Here is a 23,620-nt window from a genome sequence, read left to right on the forward strand (position 1 = left end):
AGTAATATCTAACTGCTGCTATTGAAAAATCTGCCGCTGAAGCACTTTTCTGCTCATCTAACACACATAGTCTAACACTCCTAGTACTGACCGCTGTGCCCAAAGATTGAGGAATATTACCAACATGATTACTATACTAACATGCAGGGGACTCATTTTAACACCCTCATAAGAAAAGAATCGGATAGGTCTGTGGAGACATCACACAGTAGAATAGGCAAAAGTTAATCTCATGCAATCGGCAAAATAACAAACTTGTGACTTCAAATCGGCAGTCAACAATCCAATCAGGGACGTCACTGACTATCTCCACTTCTGATATACAGTCTATGGTCAGAGCACTTGGACCACTGTACTGTATTTTATACATTTTATATGTTTTTGTAGCTTTGGTTATCACTTGTCTGATTGTCCGACGGCTCATGTTTCTTGCTCCGTCTGACTTCATTGTAGAAATGTCAGAAATCATTTGCAAAACTAAAGTCCCAAGTTGGGATAAACTGTTATTTTAAGTGTTGCATTGTTTGACAACAGTTACCCTGCACCACTCTCAAATATTGAGCAGTTTCGTATGCCTTTTGAAATTCGTAACTATACTTCAATTTGTCTTCAATTTACCTTTTCAGCGTTGATGAAAATGATGAAAGTGATGAAAAGAGAAGTTGGCTTATGATTAGTGGATAAAAATAATTATCTTATTTAGTCAGTTATAGTTATTGAAGTCATTTATTGTGCAAAATATTTTCAGGCTCATGATTTCTTCAATTTGAGAACTCATTTTTCACTATTTTATGTAGATTAGTTGGAAAAAATTATTGACAGGTCTTAAAATAGGATCTCCAGTTGCAACCATGGATTACATAAAGCTTGAAGTTCAACTGTAATTTAATTTCTACTGAAGCCAATCAAACTATTATTCCTGATGTCGCCTAACAGGCTGTGGTTCAGAAATAAAACACTCGTCCACCTCAGGGGGTAATGTTATAAACAGATCTGTAAGCAGCGAAAAAAATATTTCTAAATTGAAAATATGTTTTCAGTTGGTAGTCCGAGTGGCATTGACCAGTCACATTTGAGCAGGCTTTGGCTGAATGCAGGGAAACATCCATGTTGAGAGGAAGAAAAGCTGATCTTATAGGCCAAACTGCGATATGACAATGATTTAGCTTTTTATTATTGGTTTAAAATGAGCTTGTTAACTGACTATTTGTGTAACAATCCGGCCGCACACATCATCTCAAAAGAGGCAACGTTGGAGTGAAGCCAATGAGGAAGTGTCTTTAACTTGCATTATCCCTACTGACCTGTATGGAGTGACTCCTCCAGAAGTAAAAAGATGTCTGGTTGCATTGAAGTCTAGGAGAAAATGACTACTTCTCACCTGATTTATTCCCTCAGTAAACAATGTAAACATGAGTTTATGGTCTCAATCTCTAGTTTCAAGTCTTCTTCAATACAGCATGATTATTAGTTGCAAAAAAGCAAAGATGGCCACAGCCGTAATCTAAGATGGCGACTGCCAAAACGACAGCTGTCCACAAACCAATGGGTGACATCACAATGACTACGTCCACTTCTTATACACAGTCTTGGGTCGTCTCTCAACTCTAACTCAAGTCTTGTATCTCAAGTTGCTAATCAGACTGTAAACAATAAACGGCACACGGATAAGGACACTTTCCCGGCATATCTACTGGCTACACCCGATTTCCAAAAATATATCCCCTTGACCCTAATGGCTTATCCATCGTTAGACCGATAGCCGATGGGTTCCGAGATTTCCTTCCCAACTGCCTACACTGCTCTGAGGGCAAGCTCAGGACCAACATTCCCCTAAATCCAACCACTTCATGCTCGCCAAACCACCAGAAACTATTTAATATAGGTCCTCACTTAAGATGAATTGTAAGATTTTCATGGTTAGTTAGTTTGTTGTATGTTTTTTGGTCCTTAGGAACAGTTATTGGTATAGTTTAATATTGGTAAACATGGAGGTAATCAAATATCACCTGTTTTGTATTGTGGATTACAATAGAGGGAATCAGGACCAATTGTCACAAATACTGCTTCATGTAGTCAAACATCATCATCCATCAGCTGTCCTCCAAGTGTTCCCGCCCCTCTCTGTTTCCTCCACCTGTGAGCACACCTGCCCCTCGTTACCCCATTAAACCCCTCAGTATATAAAGCTGCCTGGTGACTTATTCCCTGCTTCGGCTTGTTTTTTTGTGATTTGGATCTGCTTGCCTGATCACTTTTCTGTTTTGTTTGGCTGCGTTCCTGCTGCCAACCCTCAACCTGCTCACTGGGGAAGAGCTGATCCAAGAATTTGTCTCTCAGTACCAATTACAACATCTGTTGATGCAGAGTACTGATACGGTACCAGTGCTGTTTTTCTCCCCAAATGTGAATTTGTATTTTAAAGGGAAATGGCAGTAGAAATAGAAACAGCTGATGGCTGTGACTGACTTCCAGCAACTGATAAAGGAAACACTTTTATAATAACATTGTCAAAGAAACTGTATCAAAGAAACTGTATTTAATGTGGTCACATGTGATCTATGTAATAAGGTCCATATCAGTGCCCATACCGGTACCCCTAGTGCATTGTGACCAATTAAAATCTTCTTTCATTCTCCTACAACTGTCTGCTGAGTCTGCTGGTCTCACTGTTGAATTATAACATATATGGAGGCCACTAGGTGGCAGTATTGTACTATAGAGTACAATAGAGGAAGCAAGTTGTCACGTTTTTGGTTGAACAGGGATAATCCACGCAATGCCTTGTATTTTAGATTCATGCCAATACATTTTTCCAGTATATTTGTGGTCTTTGTGCCCTCATGCTTTGTTCAGTGTTATGTCACCTATGTGTCCAGCCTCTAATGTGTATGTAGACACCAAAATCACTGGGTCAAAACTGACTCTGTAGCAGAATGCTTGACTTTTTTGTTTACTGTTGGGTTATTTACCCAAACTAAACCCTGACTAAGTTATTTGACTCACTCTTAGAAACAACAGAGTCAAGTTTGAGAGAAGACGTGCATTGAGGATACACATGATATTAGCTATATAACTCTCAGTGACATACATTTTTAAAAAGCGCTAGTACATATAATGGTTCGCAACCATGCCATATTTTAGTTTTTACATATTTACATCCAGTGGTGCCACAAATTCCAGCAATTTTTTTCAAACTACTGGGTGTTATAAGGATATTCCTTTGTTTTTTCTCCTGGTATCCAATCATAGTATCAACCTGTTGGCTTTAATCTTTCAGTGTTGGTGAGGCTGATGCTATTAAACCAACATCAGTGCAAGCTTTAATAAACTCTACTCCCGGACGTGGTCCCAGAATGAAACGACAACAGACGAACTAACAAAGCTGCAACCTGCCACATAGTCAGACAAGAGAGAGAGAGAGAGAGAGAGAGAGAGAGAGAGATGAGGAGAGGCAAGAATGTGGCGAATGTGAATGAAAAATCCAGATGTGACTGGACTGATGTTGACAGGCAGGCTTCACTTTGTCAGCTTGTCCCTGCCACCGAGAGCTGAAAATCAGAGCGAGACTGACATCTAGTGGAAGGAAAACTAACTTACCTATATTTAGTTTTTCTCCCTCATCCTGTTTCACATTTGACCTATTTCCAGGAAGAGGCAGTCCATCAGGACCAGTGCTTGCATGGCATGTTCTTTTTCTGAGTAAATCAACTGAAAAACCTGGCTACTATCTGTGCTCGTGTTGAGGAGAGGTGTCTCAGTAGGAGATGGAGGTCAGGCAGACACAAATGCATTGGGGGGAACTCCGAAACATGAAGTCATCAAATGAATCTTTAAAAAACGGCAGCCCGTTCATTAAACATTTATTTCTCTACACAACACTTTGAACACTGTCACGCTCCTTGGCGGGGGGGGTAAACTGAAAGGAAGTGTTTTTCCCCTGAGATTGCCCTAGAGACATATTTCTTCTCTCAGCAGGAGGGTTTATCTCATGTGTTCGTCTTTTATGTTTCTGTGTCTTCCCTCTCTCTTGTATGGTTTTTCGAATTTAATCCCTTAAAATGTCTTGATAAGACTACATATTAAACATGTATTAAGAAATTGGTAAAAATGTTTTGGGATTTAAGCTTTGTATGAACTTTTATTTTATTCAGAAGTCCTACTTTGCAGGTGGGAGTGTGGTAAAACAGTGACGGCACACTTCCTCTCAGGAGATGTCCTCTTGTTAAAGTCAGGATAGAAAGCTTCAATGAAAAACTCTTTGGCCTACTCTGAGATTAACTTCTGCAGATGCTCGATAAATACAGACTGTGGTTGATGAAATAATGTCCAGCTGATTACATCTGTAGTGAATCATTGTGTCACCGTAAGAATCTATCACTCAGAGCAAAGCAATTATATAACATATTCAGGTTAATATCTCCTGAGAAAGTCCAGCAATTTGTCATAAACACAGAGATCAAATGGAGATTTTAATACCTTTACCTTTTAATGGTGTTTTGCTGTTATATCAAATATTAAAATTCAAAGTGGCTTTATTGGCATGAAATCTTGAGAAAAAAAACTGTTGCCAAGGCATCAAAATAAAAAAGGAGCACACTAATATTAATATGAACATTTGTTTCATCTCTAAATGGTTGTAATCCTGATTTGAAACTTTTTCGTCAGCATGACCTGCATTGAGCATCCACTCTTTTCGTGGATGGAGTTAAATAACGAGAGCTGTATCACCATATTTAGAAAGAAACAGATCATAACACTTTCCTTCTAGCTAGCAGTTGCAAACCGAGACCTAAAATATGGCTCTCCTCAAAGCAAATTTCATGTCAACTCAATGTCTAGATGAGGCTCACCATATTGTTCCACCTAAGTCTAGATCTGATCTATGTGAAAAAAGTGTCAGAAAAGAAAAACATTGCTCAGTGTCTTGTATCACTATTTACACTCCTCAGGCTCTCATTGCTAAGAACAGTATACTAAATAATTAGACTATAGATCCAGCCCTTATAAAAGAGGAGCTAACCTGTGGAATAAACTGGTTAGATCCAACATATGGCCGCATTCCAAACAGGATCTCTGCTCTCCCCTTAAACAAGGAAACTATCCTGTGGTGTCTGTGCCCAATTCCCTCATACCTGGAGAACCAATGACTATACAGCCATGGCCAAACGTTTTGAGAATGACACAAGTATTGATTTTCACAAAGTTTGCTGCTTCAGTGTTTTTAGATCTTTTTGTCAGGTGTTACTATGGTATATTGAAGTATAATTACAAGCATTTCATAAGTGTCAAAGGCTTTTATTGACAATTACAGTAAGTTTATGCAAAGAGTCAATATTTGCAGTGTTGACCTTTCTTTTTCAAGACCTCTGCAATTTGCCCTGGCATGCGGTCAATTAACTTCTGGGCCACATCCTGACTGATGGCAGCCCATTCTTGCACAATCAATGCTTGGAGTTTGTCAGAATTTGTGGGTTTTTGTTTGTCCACCCGCCTCTTGAGGATTGACCACAAGTTCTCAATGGGATTAAGGTCTGGGGAGTTTCCTGGCCATGGACCCAAAATTTCGATGTTTTGTTACCCGAGCCACTTAGTTATCACTTTTGCCTTATGGCGAGGTGCTCCATCATGCTGGAAAAGGCATTGTTCGTCACCAAACTTTTCTTGGATGGTTGGGAGAAGTTGCTCTCGGAGGATGTTTTGGTACCATTCTTTATGGTACTGGATGTGTTCTTAGGCAAAATTGTGAATGAGCCCACTCCCTTGGCTGAGAAGCAACCCCACACATGAATGGTCTCACATGCTTTACTGTTGGCATGACACAGGACTGATGGTAGCGCTCACCTTTTCTTCTCCGGACAAGCTTTTTTCCAGATGCTCCAAACAATCGGAAAGGGGATTCATCAGAGAAAATCACTTTACCCCAGTCCTCAGCAGTCCATTCCCTGTACCTTTTGCAGAAGGGGCTTCTTTGCTGCCCTTCTTGACACCAGGCCATCCTCCAAAAGTCTTAGCCTCACTGTGCGTGCAGATGCACTCACACCTGCCTACTACCATTCCTGAGCAAGCTCTGCACTGGTGGTGCCCCGATCCCGCAGCTGAATCAACTATCTCGCCCAGCCACTCGCTTGCTGGACTTTTTGGGCGCCCTGAAGCCTTCTTCACAACAATTGAACCTCTCTCCTTGAAGTTCTTGATGATCCGATAAATGGTTGATTTATGCCCTTTTGGGCAAAGCAATGATGATGATTGCACTTGCTTCCTTGCAGGTAACCAGGGTTAACAGAGGAAGAACAATGATTTCAAGCACCACCCTTCTTTTAAAGCTTCAAGTCTGTTATTCTAACTCAATCAGCATGACAGAGTGATCCAGCCTTGTCCTCGTTAACACTCTCACCTGTGTTAACGAGAGAATCACTGACACGATGTCAGCTGGGTTTTTTTGTGGCAGCGCTGAAATGCAGTGGAAATGTTTTTTGGGGGATTAAGTTCATTTTCATGGCAAAGAGGGACTTTGCAATTAATCGGAATTCATCTGATCACTCTTCATAACATTCTGGAGTATATGCAAATTGCTATCATAAAAACTGAGGCAGCAGACTTTGTGAAAATTTATATTTGTGTCATTCTCAAAACTTTTGGCCAGAGATGTACACATCCGGAGACTGGGAAAAAAAACCCAGAACACAGAAGTTCCACAAGACGCAAAGATATGAACTATCCTGTATCCTATCATTTGAAAACCGCTCACATCCCATTTTCCCCCTTGGGTTCCAAAAGATTACTCTTCACAGTGGGGGTAATGTTGGCAGGAGGTGAGGCCAGAAAGAGATGTTTCTGGATCCCCTCCTTAGGAGCATGGCAACCACTCAGTCTTAATGAGGATTGTGCTATGAATAAACTACAATAAATCATTCTATCTTGTTGTATATATTATGTATTTTTTTGTATGTATATTATATCTGTGTCTATAACTTCTAGTCCATCATACCCAGGACTACATTTCCCTTGCCGCACAAGGCTAATTGCACTGCTACATTCACTCGCTACCTGTTCTTACCTTGAAGGAGGTCTCTGACCGAAAGCTCACTTTTGTAGAACATTTTTGCACAGAACCTTTTTAAAGGTTTAATAATGTTGACCCTTTGACAATTGCTTTGTGTCTCCTTATTTCCTCCAACTGAACATTTTTATTCTGACAAATGAAGTTCGGCAAATTGGATTTTAACTGCTGTCCGATGATATAACCTCCTGTTTTGGCCAATTGACATGCTTCAAGTAGAAATCAATTAAAACATTTAAATTCCTGCATCCTGAACTAAGAAGTATTATAAAAATTAGATCAGCGCTGTGCAAAAATAAGGTTGAGCAAATCGTCCATGTAATGTCCTCCCACCTAGATAACTGCAACTCTGTAACATTGGCCTCCAACAGGTCAATTTATGATCCTTTACATTACATTTTAAGAGGCACTCCAGTGATGTAGTATCCCCTTTCCATAAAGTCGGAGGACTCACTAGAGACAGATTAAAGAAGAATAACAGCAGAGGCTGCTGTGATATCTTGACTTTTAGCTCTAGTATTAGTCATGGTCCAGAAATCTGATCCTATACTTTGCATATTATAACTCGATAGCATAACAGCATCTGTCTTTTCTTGAAAATTTTACAACGACCTATGATGAACATTTACTTGACATGTAAACACTCCCCCGTTGGTGTCGGTTTCTATTAACCACTATGGTGATATTCCACTTGCTTTAGCCTAATCCTAACCAGGGAGGTTAAAGGATCAGATATCACACTTTTCTACATATTTTCTACACAGTTTTTATGTTTTTATTTTTTAATTTGGAATGATTCTCATATTTCTTGGAATCTGATTTGCTCGGTCATTTTCATTGTTAACAATGCATCCTTAAAAATAGTTCAGATTCTCTTTATACCACAAAAACTGTATTGGTTATAAACTTATTGACAAAAAATGTTGCCACCTGTTTATGTATTTCAGATCTTTTAACCATATTTTCAGCATCAAGACTCCTAAGATGTCTTTATTTAAATGGGCAAACAACATGCGAAACAAAACAAAAACTGGTAAAAATACAATAAAACACCTCTGAGGGAAATTATGGGAAGTGACAGTTCAAATCACACAGTAAATTCATCCATAACAGCTGCAGCTCAAACTGAGAACTTCTTGCTATTTCCATATTTTATCTTGAGTTAAAGGAGTGATGCAGTAAGTGGTCCTCTGTGTGTTTATAAAACTCTTCTCAAACCCACACTATCGTAGTTGTTCATTTGGCCGAGTTTCAAATCTCTCTGTCATCTGTTTGTCTCTGCCCCTTAATAAAGCAGAAATGCTATATTATATTTAATTCAAAAATACCAAGCTCCAAAATATATTGCAGTCAAGCTTAAAACACACCTTTTTTTTCTTCCTGAAAATACATAATTTTAGTTAAGTAGCAAAGATGTCAGTCAACATTCTGACAATAAGTGTGTGTCACCAGTCACATAGTCCTGAAACTCAACAGATGCGTTTAAAATGACACATCTCTCTTTTGAATACTGAGCTGATGTCTCCTGCTCAGCAGCAGTTGCTGGCTTCCTGCGTCTGTTTTTCCCCTCCCAGCCACAGAGGGGCGCTGTTGATCTTGGCACTCTGGGCCCTGGCCTCTTTCGACTCGCCCTGCATCCCCCCTCCCTCGCTGGCTACGCGCTTGTGGATCTCGGAGGCCATGGTAAGGAAAGCCCTCTCCACGTTATCTGAGCTCTTGGCGCTAGTCTCCAGGAAGGGGACCTTGAGAGATGAGGCCAGGTCCTGCAGAGGGACGAAAATGAAGAAAAGGAACCAGGGTTGGAGGAAGGGATCCAGGAGGGAGGCAAAGTGTAACACATAATCACAAATCAATAAATGTGCCAAATCATCACAGTGTAAAAGTACTCCATTAAGCTCTGCATTCATACTCAAAAGTATTAGCAGTAACATGTGCTCATGTTTTTAAAGTGAGTACTGTGGAAATGAATCCCCTCGCAGGCTTACATTATTGATGAGTTGACATGTAAGCATTTCAATATTAAAGGTGGTGTCACTTCTTTATATTCTGTTGGGTATTCTAAAACTACACCATCTTAATGTATGAGTTAACAATATGTATGGCATGTCACAAACCTGCAAAGTAACTTTAGTATTGAATTAAATGTAGAGGAGGAAAAGGATGGAGAAGAATGGAAATTCTGCCGAAAGGCATGACAGGAACTCGTGAACAAACGACTGAAACCTCCCCTCAACTTCAGCTATGCGTTAAAAAATGATAGCCAATGTAGCATGAAAAACATTAGCATCGTAGTTAGCATTCAAGTATGACACAGGTAGCTTCTTGGCACTACCTTCAGGAAAAAGTTTGCCCTACAAGGAGGATCTAGATAGAGTGTTGTCTTTCAATTTTTGATACATCCAATTCAGTTTTCTGGTGTTTAATGTGAATCACAGCCTCACTGCTGCTGCAGTCATGGTGTTTAATAGTATCCGGAGGTGTTCAGCCTGCTACCTGAGCAGTGGCGACGTCCACCACTTTCTTACTGACGAGGTCCGACTTATTTCCCACCAGCAGCCTGGAGACGTTCTCACAGGCGTAGCGATCTATCTCGCCCAGCCACTGCTTGACATTGTTAAAGGACTCCTGTGGAGGGAAGGAGGCGAGGAGGAGGAGGAGGAGGAGGAGGGGGGGAGAAGTTAATGTTTAAGTTCCCTCCTATTGTGTTGTTGGGGCCGTGGCAGAAACACGCTGACCTGCTCAGTGACGTCGTAGACGATGATGATGCCATGGGCTCCCCTGTAGTAGCTGGAGGTGATGGTTCGAAACCTCTCCTGACCTGCTGTGTCCCACTGAGGGACACACACACACACACACACACACACACATACACACAAAAAGGACGATGTACCAGTCAGTCCTGACAGCAGAACACCAAGCTTCTACGTGACACAGTGTTCTCTGATTGTTGATTTGAAGGGTTTTTATATGATATTCAGAACATTAATATAGCATCTAACAAGTATTATCTATGTAAAGATAAAGTGGAGTGTTGTCTACCTGAGCACAGAATGATGTGTGTGTGTGTGTGTGTGTGTGTCTTGTAATCCGATCATCTTTGTCTTTGTTTACATTGCCGGGCTATCAGTGCGGGCCTTTTTTAGCACGCTCCACTAGTAAGCTCACGGCCGCCGTTCTGCATTGCGCTCATAGGGCAGTTACAGCTGATAAGGTCGCTGTAAGAGCTAACACTGTTAGCTGCGTCAGCAACGTTGCTGTTGTTTGCGCTGTTAGCTTCTAGCCGCCAGCTCAACTCAATGTTGAGTGCCTGTGGAGGCAATAGATATGCTCTGAATATTAAATTTAACATTTTTTAACAAACAAAGTGGTGTTTCCTAACAAAAATCCACCCCCTTCCACCCCACCAACCGTCTCTTACAATCTGTAGTTTCACTGTCTTGCCGTCCATGTCTATGGTCCTGATCTTGAAGTCGACTCCGATGGTGGAGATGTAACTCTCAGTGTAGGTGTCATCCTGAGGGGGTGTGGATCAACAACACGAACAGATCTTCAAATGCATGTTTCAGGTTTTAGACTTGGTTTTAAGGTTCAGGTTAGGATCCGTTTAGGTTAGTGTAAGGCAGGGTTTAGGCTTATAGTTACAATGGTTAAGGTAAGGGACTAGGGAATGCATTTTGTCATTGAGTGTCCTCGCACAGGTAGAAGTACAAAGTTTTTTGTGTGTGTGTGTGTGTGTGTGTGTGTGTGTGTGTGTGTGTGTGTGTGTGTGTTCAACAGGCCTACCGCAAAGCGCAGCAGCAGACATGACTTTCCGACCCCAGAATCACCGATCAAAAGAAGTTTGAACAGGTAGTCACTGGAGGAGGACACACACATCGTTACTATTACCAACATTTGCCAGTTCAGTGTCTTCCACTAGGATGCATGAAGGGGGGGGGGGGGGGGGTCATGTCTGTCATTTAGTAACTTCTGTAGCTTATAATTATGATGTTATTTTTGTAAACAGCTATTAAAGACACATGAAGTAGAGTCATAAAGTTGTCCTATGATGTGTTGCGTATTGTCTATAAACATACCAGTATTGCAGAGTTTGCTTATTTGTTTGAGATTGTATGTACTATAATTTAACTACATATCTTGATGGTGATTAGATAATGTGGCAGATTACCTTTTAAAATAACCTATTACTGGAATATTGCTCAGATGAAAATAGAAAATAAAATCTTCTAGCGTGCTGCTTCCGAAGTAACACAGCAGAGCACGGTTTGATGTGGTGATGCTCTAATGCCCACAATTCCCATAAGCCTCAGGGGCCTGGCGACCCAACTGCAAGCTACTTAGAATTGTCTATGCAGAAAATGAGCAAGACGTTTCCCTCTGTAACCCTGGACGCTCAATTCACAGCTCTATAACTGACAGCTACCTCTGAGTCAGTTCAAACTACAAGATCATCTATCTTGCATTTCATTCACATATAGATTTAATGCAACATAGCTATACTGATCATCAGTCAATGAAGATAAAACATTAGTACCAACACACAAGCTTTAGTTGTAATCACATTAGCATTTACACATCAACAAACACAAAACTAAAAAGATATCTTCCTGAACACTTTATCCAGGTCAGAAACAAGTAATTATGCATGTCAGCAGTCACTGTCAAAGAGCAGATGTCAATGCCTCCTGTTGTATACAATGCATGTGTGTCTTGTATGAAATAACACAGATCGTAGAGAAAGAAACAACACTTACTATTCAGGATTCATGATGGGTGAGGTGGCTTCAGGTGATGCGTCAAAATATAGAATCCCTGAAATTGAATCCTGAAGCTGAAAACAGGCAGGTTATCTCTGTGATGTTGTGTACTGTTCTGTATGTATGTGTGTGTGTGTGTGTGTGTGTGTGTGTGTGTGTGTGTGTGTGTGTGTGTGTGTGTGTGTGTGTGTGTGTGTGTGTGTGTGTGTGTGTGTGTGTGTGTGTGTGTGCGTATGTGTGTGTCTGTATTTGTCCTTTTGGAGGGCAAATGGTAGAATACGCCGGAGCTACCGGCTGACTGGTTCAGATGCATTATTTATTAATAAAGACCAGCTCAGGTTACACTGGGGACAGCACCTGGAACCGACACACACACAGAGAGGCAAACACTCCCCCGCTCAATAAAACACCCTCTAAACTAAACTTCACTCATTTCTTTAATTACTCTTTTCATTTTTGTGATGTGTTTGTAATGTGATCTGTCATTTCTGTGGTTTGTTTCTCCACACTGTGCTGCTGTTCTCCACTTGACGTCCCCTCAAACTGACAGCGTCTCCTGTGCGTCGCACGTCACCGGACCGACGGCAGCTCTAAAACTTCAGAACAGACAGGCAGGAAGTAGTTCTGCCAGAACCACCCGCGAAACTACAAAGAGCAGCACGTGTCCGCTGCCATCTTAGAGACACTGATAACAAAGATGTATTACAACAGATATGTATTTGTATTTGTATTTTCTTATGAACAAATTTGACCTTCTCCCTCAAACCACTATTGTACACGGTTGACTGCTGAGTCAGTTGAACTGCCAATGGATGACAAAAAAAGATCATGACCAAGAAAAGAGAGTATTGAGACCAAGACCAGAGCAGTTCCAGTTTCATTCACTCTGGACACAAACAGAAGTCTCCTGGAGTGAAAGCCCTGTTATTTTTTGATCCGTCCACTAACCTTGACTTCCTCCCTGTGTGAATATACTGTATATGTTTGTAAAAGTGTACCATGAAAAATGTCTTGATTACATAAATAAAATACATTAAAGAGATGAATTATATGTTTGGGAATTTTCCTTTGTGCTTCAAACAAATAAAAGCAAACACTAAGGAGCTGAGATCCATTTGGGGAAAGTATTATCACCTTATAGAGTTGAAAATGAACTTAAGAGAAATTCTAACAGCACAGACACAGAGCTACATTAGAATTTGTGTTTCTGGGCACCTGGCAAAGTCCATTATTCACGGTTCTTTTTGCTCTGTTTTGGTCTCAACCAACTGTTGACCAAAAGATCAGGCCCTGAAGCTGCTACATGTTCCACGTTCGATGATTACTTTGCCTGCCTGCTGTTAAGTGATGTGCAGCTAACACAGTGGGTTTATCAGTCTTTTCACTGAAAACAGCTGACAGCTGACATAAACCACACTATGAGAGCAGTGAGAGTGAACCAAAACCATAAGTAAAAAGGAGAGTAGTATGATAATTCTCTGTGCATTCTTAAACATCTTTTACATAGTAATTTGATGTATTGTCGAAATGATTCTATATTGATAATTGCAACTTTATAAAACGTGTGGATTATAGCAATTTTGGTCTTATTTTTTAGTCGTTTTGGCTTTCTTGAGAACTGGTTATAACTGTACTCACCAAAGAGATCTGGCAACGCAGCAACATCTAATAAAATGCAACACAGGCAAAGAACAAGCTTGTGTTGTCACAGTTTGGCCAAATAATTTAAACACTTCATAGAGATTAATTGAAAGGAGCGCACATGAAATGTCTGTAATAATTCCTTGCTGCAGCCAATGAAGCATGACATTTTTCGTGTTTTGTTATAGCAAGGTTGCTATAAAGATAAGTCATATAAAAGTCTTTGTTTTCAAACCTATTCTCTATGATTGGTGCGATGTTTAAATAATTTTAGGTCATGTTTCTTATTTATCGCTTATTTTACTTAAACCCCTTCATGACAAATTGTTTTCTTTTTTTCTCTTCCCGAGGACACTTGGTGTTCAAATGCATAGGCAACACACACACGCACACACACACACACACACACACACACACACACACACACACACACACACACACACACACACACACACACACACACACATACACACACACAAGCACAGGCTTTTACACATTTGACCCTGCATAAACACAATAGCACTCACCCACAGAGCCACTCAAACAGTGCACTGATCTGCTTTGTTATTGCAATACACACAGTCCAAGGATTTGGCTGATTTTTCCTGTTGTTGTTCTCACAGCTGTGTTGAAGCATATTGTTGTTGTTGTTCATCGATTACTGCACTTTAATGGTATAACGGAGCTGTTTATCCCAAACTGCCAGCTGAACAGAGAGAGGAGCTGAAATTGGAGTTAGTCAGCTTTTTAGCATTAGGGTTAAAATGCTCTTTCAGCGGCGGTAACACAAAAATGCAGGAAAACACAGTACATTTAATGATTGTGGTATAAACTATCATCAAAAAGCAACTTCAATACAAAAAATCTTGTTGGTGTAAGTTTAAGTATTGTGCATTTAAAATAGATATTACTCAAACCCGAACAAGGCTAAATCCACACATACACCGACATATATTCTCTGCATCATTTTTTTCTTGACATATACACCGGGACCAGCATCGCGTCATCAGGTGCTAATCGCCAAGGTTGCACCCTGTTTTGGTGAAAATATCAGTCAGATAAAGAGAGAAACAGGAAAACTGTGTTGGGCCATTGATTCACTTGGACGGGAAAAGACTGAAGGGGCACGATGGCGATCAACCTTAATTTATTAAAGGCATTAATCAGAGCAGAGGGATTGCCTCCACGAGGCTCTGAACATGGCGACGGCTGTACCAGCAGCTTGCAGCTTATAGTGCAAACAGCGCTAACAGGTCACAAAAGGGCAACAGTGCTGAAAGAGCTAACAGTGTTCATGGATGTTCAGTGTATCTGAGGAGGGAACTGGAGGCTGGGTGTTATACTTCTGTGACGACGCCTTCACTTTCACCCAGAAGGCCGCAATCAAACGCTGACTTAATGCTGACTTCTTAACCTGCATATGTTACTTAATTGATGTAGGAAAAGTACTTATTTTAACCCAAATTGACAACTTTTCCTAAACCTGACCAAGTCGTTTTGTTTGAATTCACAACGTTAACAGTGTGTTTACAATGACGACCGTGCATCCCTTTGTGACACCTGGGAATGAGAAACAGATACGCAAAAAACTGGTTTACTATTTATACGCCTCCCATAACATCACGTTAGACAGTCTAACATATTGTTGGTTTTTCGGCAGGTGCAAAACACAAAATTCAGAATATACACATTGCCTCCCCACAGCTCTCAACATGGCGACGGCTGAGAGCCGAGTTGTCAGTTTGGTCTGTAGCTGGAACTTTCAATAGATCTTTCTAAATAGCTCCCTAAAATGTAGAAAACTGAAACTACCAGTTTCTCATTATGTAGTGTCAAGCATCACCTGGACATAGAACTTTTAGAAAATATCACAAGGCTCCTTTGATATGTAAACATCTTTTTTTATTCTTTTTTCGCCAGTTCTACATGGAAACCAATGGTTTTTGCATTTTGCTGCAATCCTTTAACTTTTCTTCCTCTTTTCTCCCTGTTCCCTCCTTTCATCTCTCCTATTCTTTCTTTCCTCCTCTCCCCTTACAGTTTACTCTCCTTCACTCTCTTCTCCGTTTGTCTTTTAATATCTTCTATTGTCTATTCTCTCATCTCATCTTCTGTCCTTGTTTCCTTTCCTGTCCTCCCTTCTCCTTCCTTCCTTTAATTTACTCTTCTTTTCTTCTCTCTTCTCCTTTCCTCTTTCCTCTCCTCATGTCTCCTCGCCTGCTCACCTCTCCTCCTCTTTGGGAAATGGACAGAGGACAAAGTGAAAGCAGTGCGGTCTTATTCACGACTGATTCCCGTGTGTGACCCCCTGGTCACGGGAGTGAGCAGGGAGCAGGGGATTGTGGGATATGCGATGGCTGAGCAGCTGTGAAGGGGTCAGGGGTCAGAAGCCCTGACGACGGCCTGTTGCCGGGGCAGAGGCGGCGGCGCGGTGGTTGCTAGGGCAGGGGGGGAGGCTTTGTGGGGCTTCTGATGGAGCATGGAGGTGGGAAAACTGGGGGAAGGGGGACAAGGAGACACAGACGAAATAAAGAACGAGAAGAGAAAGAAATCAACAAAGAGAGAGGGAGAGAAAGCGAGAGGAAGGGTGGGAAAATGAAGCTACTTATGTTTTAAAGACACAGAGATAAAGAAAAGTGGAGAAACACAGAGGCATCTCAGAATATAGCTAGAATTACAAACTTTCTAATTATCGTGATGGCGTTGCATACTGTACAACAATGAATGGAAGCAAACGGTTTCTGGAGAATTAAAGAAGTCTTTCAATCATGACTTAAGTGGTCAGTCTCAAAAATCCATTCCCTAATGTCATTAAACAGAAACCAGTGGTGGAATGTAACTAAGTACATTAACTCAAGTGTTGTACAATTATGAATTCCAGGTACTTGTACTTTACTTGAGTAGCCCATTTCCATTTTATGCTACTTTTTACTTTTACTACACTACATATCATAGATGAATATCCTTTTCAGATTATTGTTTTCATCCCCTTTAGTGTCCAGTGAAAACCACATACCTCCAAATTTGGTGATTTAGAATTTTTTCAGATAAACTAAAGGATGAAGTGTTTTTCTGAGCAGTGATGGTTCAACATTGCAAAACGTTAAACATCTACAGCAGTAACATGAAACATCCATACTGACAGGGAACATTTTACTGACCAATGAGTACTTCTCATACTTTAAGTAGATTTTGCTGATAATACTTGCTTATACGTAGACCAGGTAATGCAAGACTTTCACTCGCAGTGGAGTATTTTCACAGAGTTGTATTAGTACTTTTACTGAGTGAATGACCTGAATACTTCGTCCAACACTGACAGAAAGTGGATCTGTGAGAGAGTATATGTTCAGCAGCAGATGTGTGTGTGAAACCGTGTTTATATGTGCGTCTCAGACATAATGAAGTGTGTGAGTCAGGTTATACATAAACACCAGTGTGTGTGTGTGTGTGTGTGTGTGTGTGTGTGTGTGTGTGTGTGTGTGTGTGTGTGTGTGTGTGTGTGTGTGTGTGTGTGTGTGTGTGTGTGTGTGTGTGTGTGTGCAGGTCAGTGGATGGATTTAAACCGGTCATTGTTCCTACCAGTGTGTGTCCCAGGAGACCTGAGGGAGCCGGGATAAATAGGTGCTTTTCACCATTCACCCTTCTTTTACCACGCTCTCTGGCTCCTGCATGTATGTGTGTTTGTTTGTCAGCCTGTGTGTGTGCCCTTGTGAGTGACTGTGTTTGTCTTTGTGACTTTGAAAACACATAGTGTTGGGACTGCAAAGAGTGTGTGTGTCAAAGATTATAACAGAAACTAAACCATCATAAACATTTGTTTGGTCCTCAAAATTTGTTTTAGAAGTTAAGCTAAACTCAAATCAAGGTCAGAACCAAACCAAAAATGTTTTGTTTTTATTAAAAGAAATGTTGGAAAACTTCTGAATAGCCAGCAACATTTATTGTCACGTTTCACTGAAACTAAAATGTAGAAAAATAAGAATGTGTTTGTATCTATATGTGTGTGTGTGTGTGTGTGTGTGTGTGTGTGTGTGTGTGTGTGTGTGTGTGTGTGTGTGTGTGTGTGCGTGCGTGCGTGCGTGTGTGTGTGTGTGTGTGTGTGTGTGTGTGTGTGTGTGTGTGAGTGCGCACTGTTGTTGCTGTTGCTTGAAGATTTATGTAGAGTCACTTCATCCCTTTACTCTCCCGAAGTGCGTGTGTGTGTGTGTGCATGCGTGCGTACACACACGCGCACCCCAAGGCAAATTAGGAGACAGATAATTAACCTCATTGAAACTGGATGTTGAATGAAGGCCTTGTTGTAGAGAGAGAAAACTCTCTACTAAAAACTCTCTAGAAAACATTTTAATCAATTTAAAAAAGTACTCAATATCTGATTGGATGGAATTCAGGGACACAGAGATGATCTAATTATTCAATTTAAAAGAGGGAGGTGTGTTATTTGACTGAATGATAAACTAAGAATAGGAGGATGGATGAAATAATTCATGAGCACTAAAAGGCAGAGAATTTAATTTCCCAATTTGAGATTTGAATCAAATGTCATTTCAAATTTTTTGTAAGGATTCGGATTATCCTTCCCCAGCTTGTAATGTCCACTTCTCCATATGCACTGCAGTCTTTATCTCTGCTAGCTCTGCTGTTGTAGCTTCACCAGGAGGACACAACACGACAAAGGTTCACTTCACAACCCCCCTAGTTTTTCCATGTAGTCTGGCCCAGTCAGCCAGTAGGAGGAACTAGTTCAGAAACAAGGACAAGGACCATCACTGGCTTCCCATTTGCAAACTTGGCCACATATGTTTGTCCAACTTAGATGAGCCACTGCTGGGATGTCCACTTAAAGGTCCGTTCACATGTTGGGTCTAAAAACACACAAGAAACACCAGCCCTGCCACTTTTATCCTTTAATCCAAGGTGATTCTTCACTTAGCAGCCAAAACCTGCAAGCTGCATTGATGATGATGATGATGATGAAGTTGCTGTAATTTAGCGGGAAGCCTCACTGACTAAACTGTACAAAGGTAAATGGATTTCCAGCACCATGCTTTTGCACCCAGAAAAACATGCGCCTGGTGAACGCTTAAACACCACGAGGGCGTCGCTATTGCTCTTGAGAACGCTCTTGGGCGCCCTCTACAGTGAACACTACGGATTTGACAGCGGGGGAAAAATGCAACATGTGAACAGCCCCAACTCTACGAAGTTTTAAACTTCTTTACATTTTATAGTTTTGGTTTTACAGCACATTTACAATTTGGGTCAATCTCAGCAGCAAGCAGCTGTTTACAGCAAACAAGCCTTAAAAAAAACACTGAACACCACTGTAACAAATTTAGGGTTGATTGAGTTGAGCTTGACCTGACTTCATCTTCTGTTCTTTTATTATCATTAAATCATGTTTATTGATTTATTATGTTCTTCTGTGGTTTTCATTCGTATATTGTGCCCGTTCAGCACTTTGGTCAACTGCGGTTGTTTTTAAATGGGCATTATGAATAAAGTTTGATTTGATTTGATCCTACACCCTCTACAAAATAGCATTGAAACAATGAACTGACTTTAATTTGGAGGCACTACACCAAACAAAATTACCTTAAACCAAAATGCAGAAATTATAGAAACTTCTTGGATTAAAATCGGTAGATTAAGATTATTTCAGAAATGATGTTATGTACGCAATGATACCCGATGTGTATGAAAATAACGAACGGATTTTTGTTTACGATTTTTGTTTTCATTACATATATAGCTAAGAAAACACACTAGAGAGAATGTGAAAAATGAAATGGGTGTAGGTTTTGCTTTTCTGCAGTTGAGTTTAATTCAAATTAGTGTCCAATTAAACCAGTACATCCAACAGGGTGGAGACTTTTAAAGTCTGGACGATTTGCGTTGATTCTAATGGTGCTGAGGTTTTTCTCTGCTGATTGTGAAGCAAATATGAGAACATGAGCTGCACACACATTATAGTTTCATCTCCTTCTTCCTCTCTGTTTCCAGGTTTTCCCTCTCATTTACTGTCTTGCTTTGTTTCCTCTTTTATCTTTTGTCTCTTCCTGTCTCTATATATGTGTGTATTCCTGTCTCTGGATGTTTCTCTTTCTTCTCGTTCTCCCTCTATTGGTGTATGTAACCCCGCCCTCGCTTTCCCGCTCTCTCTCTCTGTCTCTCCAGTGACAGCTGGCCTCTACTTTCCCGCCAACAGACCAGCTGTCCATTCTAACCAGAGGTATTTGATAAGTGTGTGTGTGTGTGTGTGTGTGTGTGTGTGTGTGTGTGTGTGTGTGTGTGTGTGTGTGTGTGTGTGTGTGTGTGTGTGTGTGTGTGTGTGTGTGTGTGTTTCACATAACAGGCAGCTCCTTTCTGTCAGTTTCTATGTCTGTCCCTCACACACACACACACACACACACACACACACACACACACACACACACACACACACCCACGCACACACACTTCACAGACAGGAAGCAACATGACACCCGTGTTAAAAGACCCCTCTCTTCTGCTACGGCAGGAAACAGTAAATAATACACACACAGCCAGCAGTGTTAAGTTAACACACTGTCATGGTCTTTCTGTTTTCTCACCATTTAAAATCCCTGCTGATAATGATTCCCTGTGATGTTTCAGAGATCACCTGTCAGCCTATCTTTATTGGAGGTACAGTGACATCATCTTCCCCTTTTCCCTTTGAAGTCGTTCTGAAGTGTGAGCTTCTACAGTTTTTTTCTTTGTTGGTTCAGACACTGTGGCCGATGCTGCTCCTGTTCACACCGTCATTCTTCCTCTACTTTGTTCTGTTCTAACCTAGAGACAAACTTTTGTCCACAAGAGGAATTTTGTGAAGGAAGGCGTTCCAGAGAGATTTTGTGCCGTTTGTGTTTGTCTTTTAGTTAGCATGGTATGTCAAACTTAACCAGGTTTTAAGGTTGGGGCATAGGCCAAGGAAAAATACATTTAATGTGGATGCGTATTCAGCAGCACTGCCTGTACGGCCCTTTTATAATTCATTACATGTTGGCTCATACCTTCTGACCTTATTCTTTTCTCTTTCTATCATATAGAACACACCAACGTCTTCACTTTCTCAACTCTCCCCAAATAGTGGTGGTTAGCACTGTCACCTCACAGCAACGATTCCCGGGGCTGGACTGCCCCTCTGTGTGGAGTTTGCATGTTCTCACGTGTCAGCGTGGGTTCTCCCTCGGGTTCTCCGGCTTCCTCCCACAGTCCAAAGACATGCAGCTTAGTTTGATTGATGACTCTAAATAGCTCGTAGGTGTGAATGTGAGTGTGAATGGTTGTCTGTCCCTATCTGTCAGCCCTGCTATAGCCTGGCGACATGTCCAGGGTGTACTCTGCCTTCACCCAATGACGTTAGTGTGACGGGAAAATAGCGATTCAGTGCCTTTGGTTCACATGATTTTTTTTTTATTGTGTGAGACGAAACCTATCCATGGGAAGAACGCAACAAGTTTACCAACTCATCAACCGATTCCGACCACAGCAAACAAACCTCGAAAATGCCCTAGAGATGAAATGAGTTCAACATAAAGAAATCCTGAAATCACACTAACAGTAACTACTTCAGTTTAAATGAACAATAGGTGACTCAGAATCATCTGCACCATCAGCCAATCAGCATGATTTGCACGATCACTATGTGTATTTTGAGCAAACATTGTTTCAAATGCAGATGGAAAGAAAATCGTTACGCTACAAGTGAAGGCTTCAAGTGAAGGCTTCAAGTGAAGGCTTTAAGTGTTGTAACTTTTGAAAAAACAAACAGTGATGTGTAGTTGATCTGTAGCATGTTTGCGTACAGGAGCACACACACACACACACACACACTGATACAGTCAACAGAAAACCGCATACAGAGTTCTGGCTGTACACTCTAACTGACGGCAGCTGTGTTCGTTAACCCCTCATCGCTCAAACATTACCACACAGCTAACCGCACACACACACACACACACACACACGCATGCATGCAGAGGAAGCCTCTTGTAACACCCGTTGTGTCTTGTTAACTGCTCCGATTATCAATGTGAGGCAATGGATGCGGTCAGAGCGCCTCATTTGTTTATCAACACAACTACACACACACACACACACACACACGCACCCACACACACACACACACACACTGCTCACTTAGTTCCACTGGTTCATGTCAATGGCAGACACATGGCAATACAATCACACAGGGCATAAGTACTCAGTGTACAAGGTGCCGTGTGTGTGTGTGTGTACCTGTGTGTTTGTTTTCAAGTCTGACATTGAGATTGTACCAGAAAGGTACCAGACCACCCCTGACTGAAACACACACACACACACACACACACACACACACACACACCGAACCGCTATTGACCCTGTTTCTCTTCCTGTAGTAATTATGTCACAGTATGTTTGATCTGCAGACTTGTTGACAGGAGACACGTGTAACTCACACACACACACACACACACACACACACACACACACACACACACACACACACACACACACACACACACACACAAACACACATAAATGCACTGTTGCTTGTGTATCGCTGTCTTTACCCAGTGTGTTTGCGTGAGAGCAGGAGACAATAGAGGGGTGTGTGTCTTTTCTGCCGTCACAGAGCAAAAGATACACAAACCGAAGTGTCCACTCAAACACAAACTGTAACGCTGTTACATGTTACGAACATTCAGGTGACTGGGCGGATAGCTCTGATGTGTTTGTTGACCAACAGATATTATAAAACTGGTTTTCAGAACGCTGTTGTGCATGCACAATGCATGTTCTCTCTTATTTAAGTTTAATTGACAGCCCCCTGATTAAGTCTTCCAAAGGCCAAACATCAGTTGGTTTATTGTGTACTAACTGAAAATACACTTTGGTGTGACAGACAAAACGTGTCGTTTTCATTCAAGTATTTTTATGTGCATTTTTTAAGGGGAAAAGTTGCTGTGTCGATGAAAACAAAATTTAACAAAGTGCATTGCAAACCGTGCTTCCAACATAAGAGGTAGGATACTGACCTGCTGCATGTGAACCAGGATCTACAGTAACCAGGTTCCTGCAGTCGACGTATCCTCATAAAAACAGTTTGTATGATATCTTGCCAAAAATGACATCTCCATATCATTCCTTTTTAAGCTACATCTGTCAATTTCTGCTTGTTACATATATTCACTGTTTCAAAATAAACACATTATTTCACACGGGGGACGAACAGCGGCCTCCTGGCTGAGAGATCGATGGTTGTTGGACCCATCCACCTCCACCTCCACCACCCTCCAGAGGTCGCAGGTTAAATCCTCTCCCCTAGCAACCAAAACCTGACTCTCTGAGTCTCCTCCCGTACTTTTCCACTGTCTACCATCAAGTAACAAGAAAAAACACGGTGACACAGGACCGGTTGTGAGTTAATGGGGTCAGCGGAGGCCCCGGCGTGGAAAACAACCTATGGAACAATAGCAGTGGAAAGGGGACCAGTTCGGACAGTTGCATTAACTCTGTCGGTTTGTATTGTACGAAAAAGAGGGCAGGAATTCCAAAGGGATTTAATGTTTGTTATGGTAATGACTCCGTTAGATATGGCTGGATGACTGCGTCCATAAACATGCTGATTTCTCAGGCATGTGGCTGATGATGCAGCTAAGTATGTTTGGGTTTCTTAGTCTTCATCACAACAAGCAAGCAATGAAGATAGATACTATGACTCTACTTTGCTGTGCAGGCTGTTGTCATACAGCGTTCATAGCTTTACCCACGAATATGAATGCAATGTAATTCCTAGATATCACACAAGATCAATATATATATAATCCACATTACCATGAACCAGGATGGATAAAGACCACAAAAAAAAAACCTCGGAGGGAAACAGGGGCGGGTCAAACAAAAACTGGTGGTTCTCCCTGAGGACCGCTGTTCGTTCTCCGTGTGAAACGAGAAGTTAACTTTGATTTATCTGTCTCGTAACTTGCGTTCTTCAGTAATGGCACTTCCGTAGTTATTTTAACCCAAACAACAAGCTTCCCCTAAACCTAACTAAGTAGTTATGTTGGCTAAACCTAATGATAGAAGTTTCTTTGAAAAGACTGGAAATTGACATATGTTGCCGGACTTTCGTAGGAAAACTTATGTAAAA

The 23,620-nt window shown here is 41.2% G+C and overlaps 1 protein-coding gene across 1 annotated transcript; it reads right to left on the reverse strand.

The window, feature by feature from the left end:
- Window positions 1-8,069: 8,069 nt before the first annotated feature.
- LOC129091173 (ras-related protein Rab-1B-like) lies at window positions 8,070-11,831 on the reverse strand. Its single transcript, XM_054598721.1, has 6 exons — window positions 11,818-11,831; window positions 10,847-10,919; window positions 10,482-10,577; window positions 9,799-9,894; window positions 9,557-9,688; window positions 8,070-8,826 (listed from the first exon to the last, which is right to left on the reverse strand). The coding sequence occupies exons 1-6, from the start codon at window positions 11,829-11,831 to the stop codon at window positions 8,593-8,595; spliced, it is 645 nt and encodes a 214-aa protein (XP_054454696.1). The 3' UTR covers window positions 8,070-8,592.
- Window positions 11,832-23,620: the final 11,789 nt, after the last annotated feature.

The sequence above is a fragment of the Anoplopoma fimbria genome, chromosome 1 (assembly GCF_027596085.1).
Source record: "Anoplopoma fimbria isolate UVic2021 breed Golden Eagle Sablefish chromosome 1, Afim_UVic_2022, whole genome shotgun sequence".
Classification (NCBI taxonomy): domain Eukaryota; kingdom Metazoa; phylum Chordata; class Actinopteri; order Perciformes; family Anoplopomatidae; genus Anoplopoma; species Anoplopoma fimbria.

What these genes read in the sequence shown, in the direction of transcription:
- LOC129091173 (XM_054598721.1), bottom strand. An exon ending in GTCTGCTGCTGCGCTTTGCG is followed by an intron (nt 10,578 to 10,846) that starts GTAGGCCTGTTG and finishes ACACCCCCTCAG; the next exon opens with GATGACACCTACACTGAGAG. An exon ending in TCTACGACGTCACTGAGCAG is followed by an intron (nt 9,689 to 9,798) that starts GTCAGCGTGTTT and finishes TTCCCTCCACAG; the next exon opens with GAGTCCTTTAACAATGTCAA.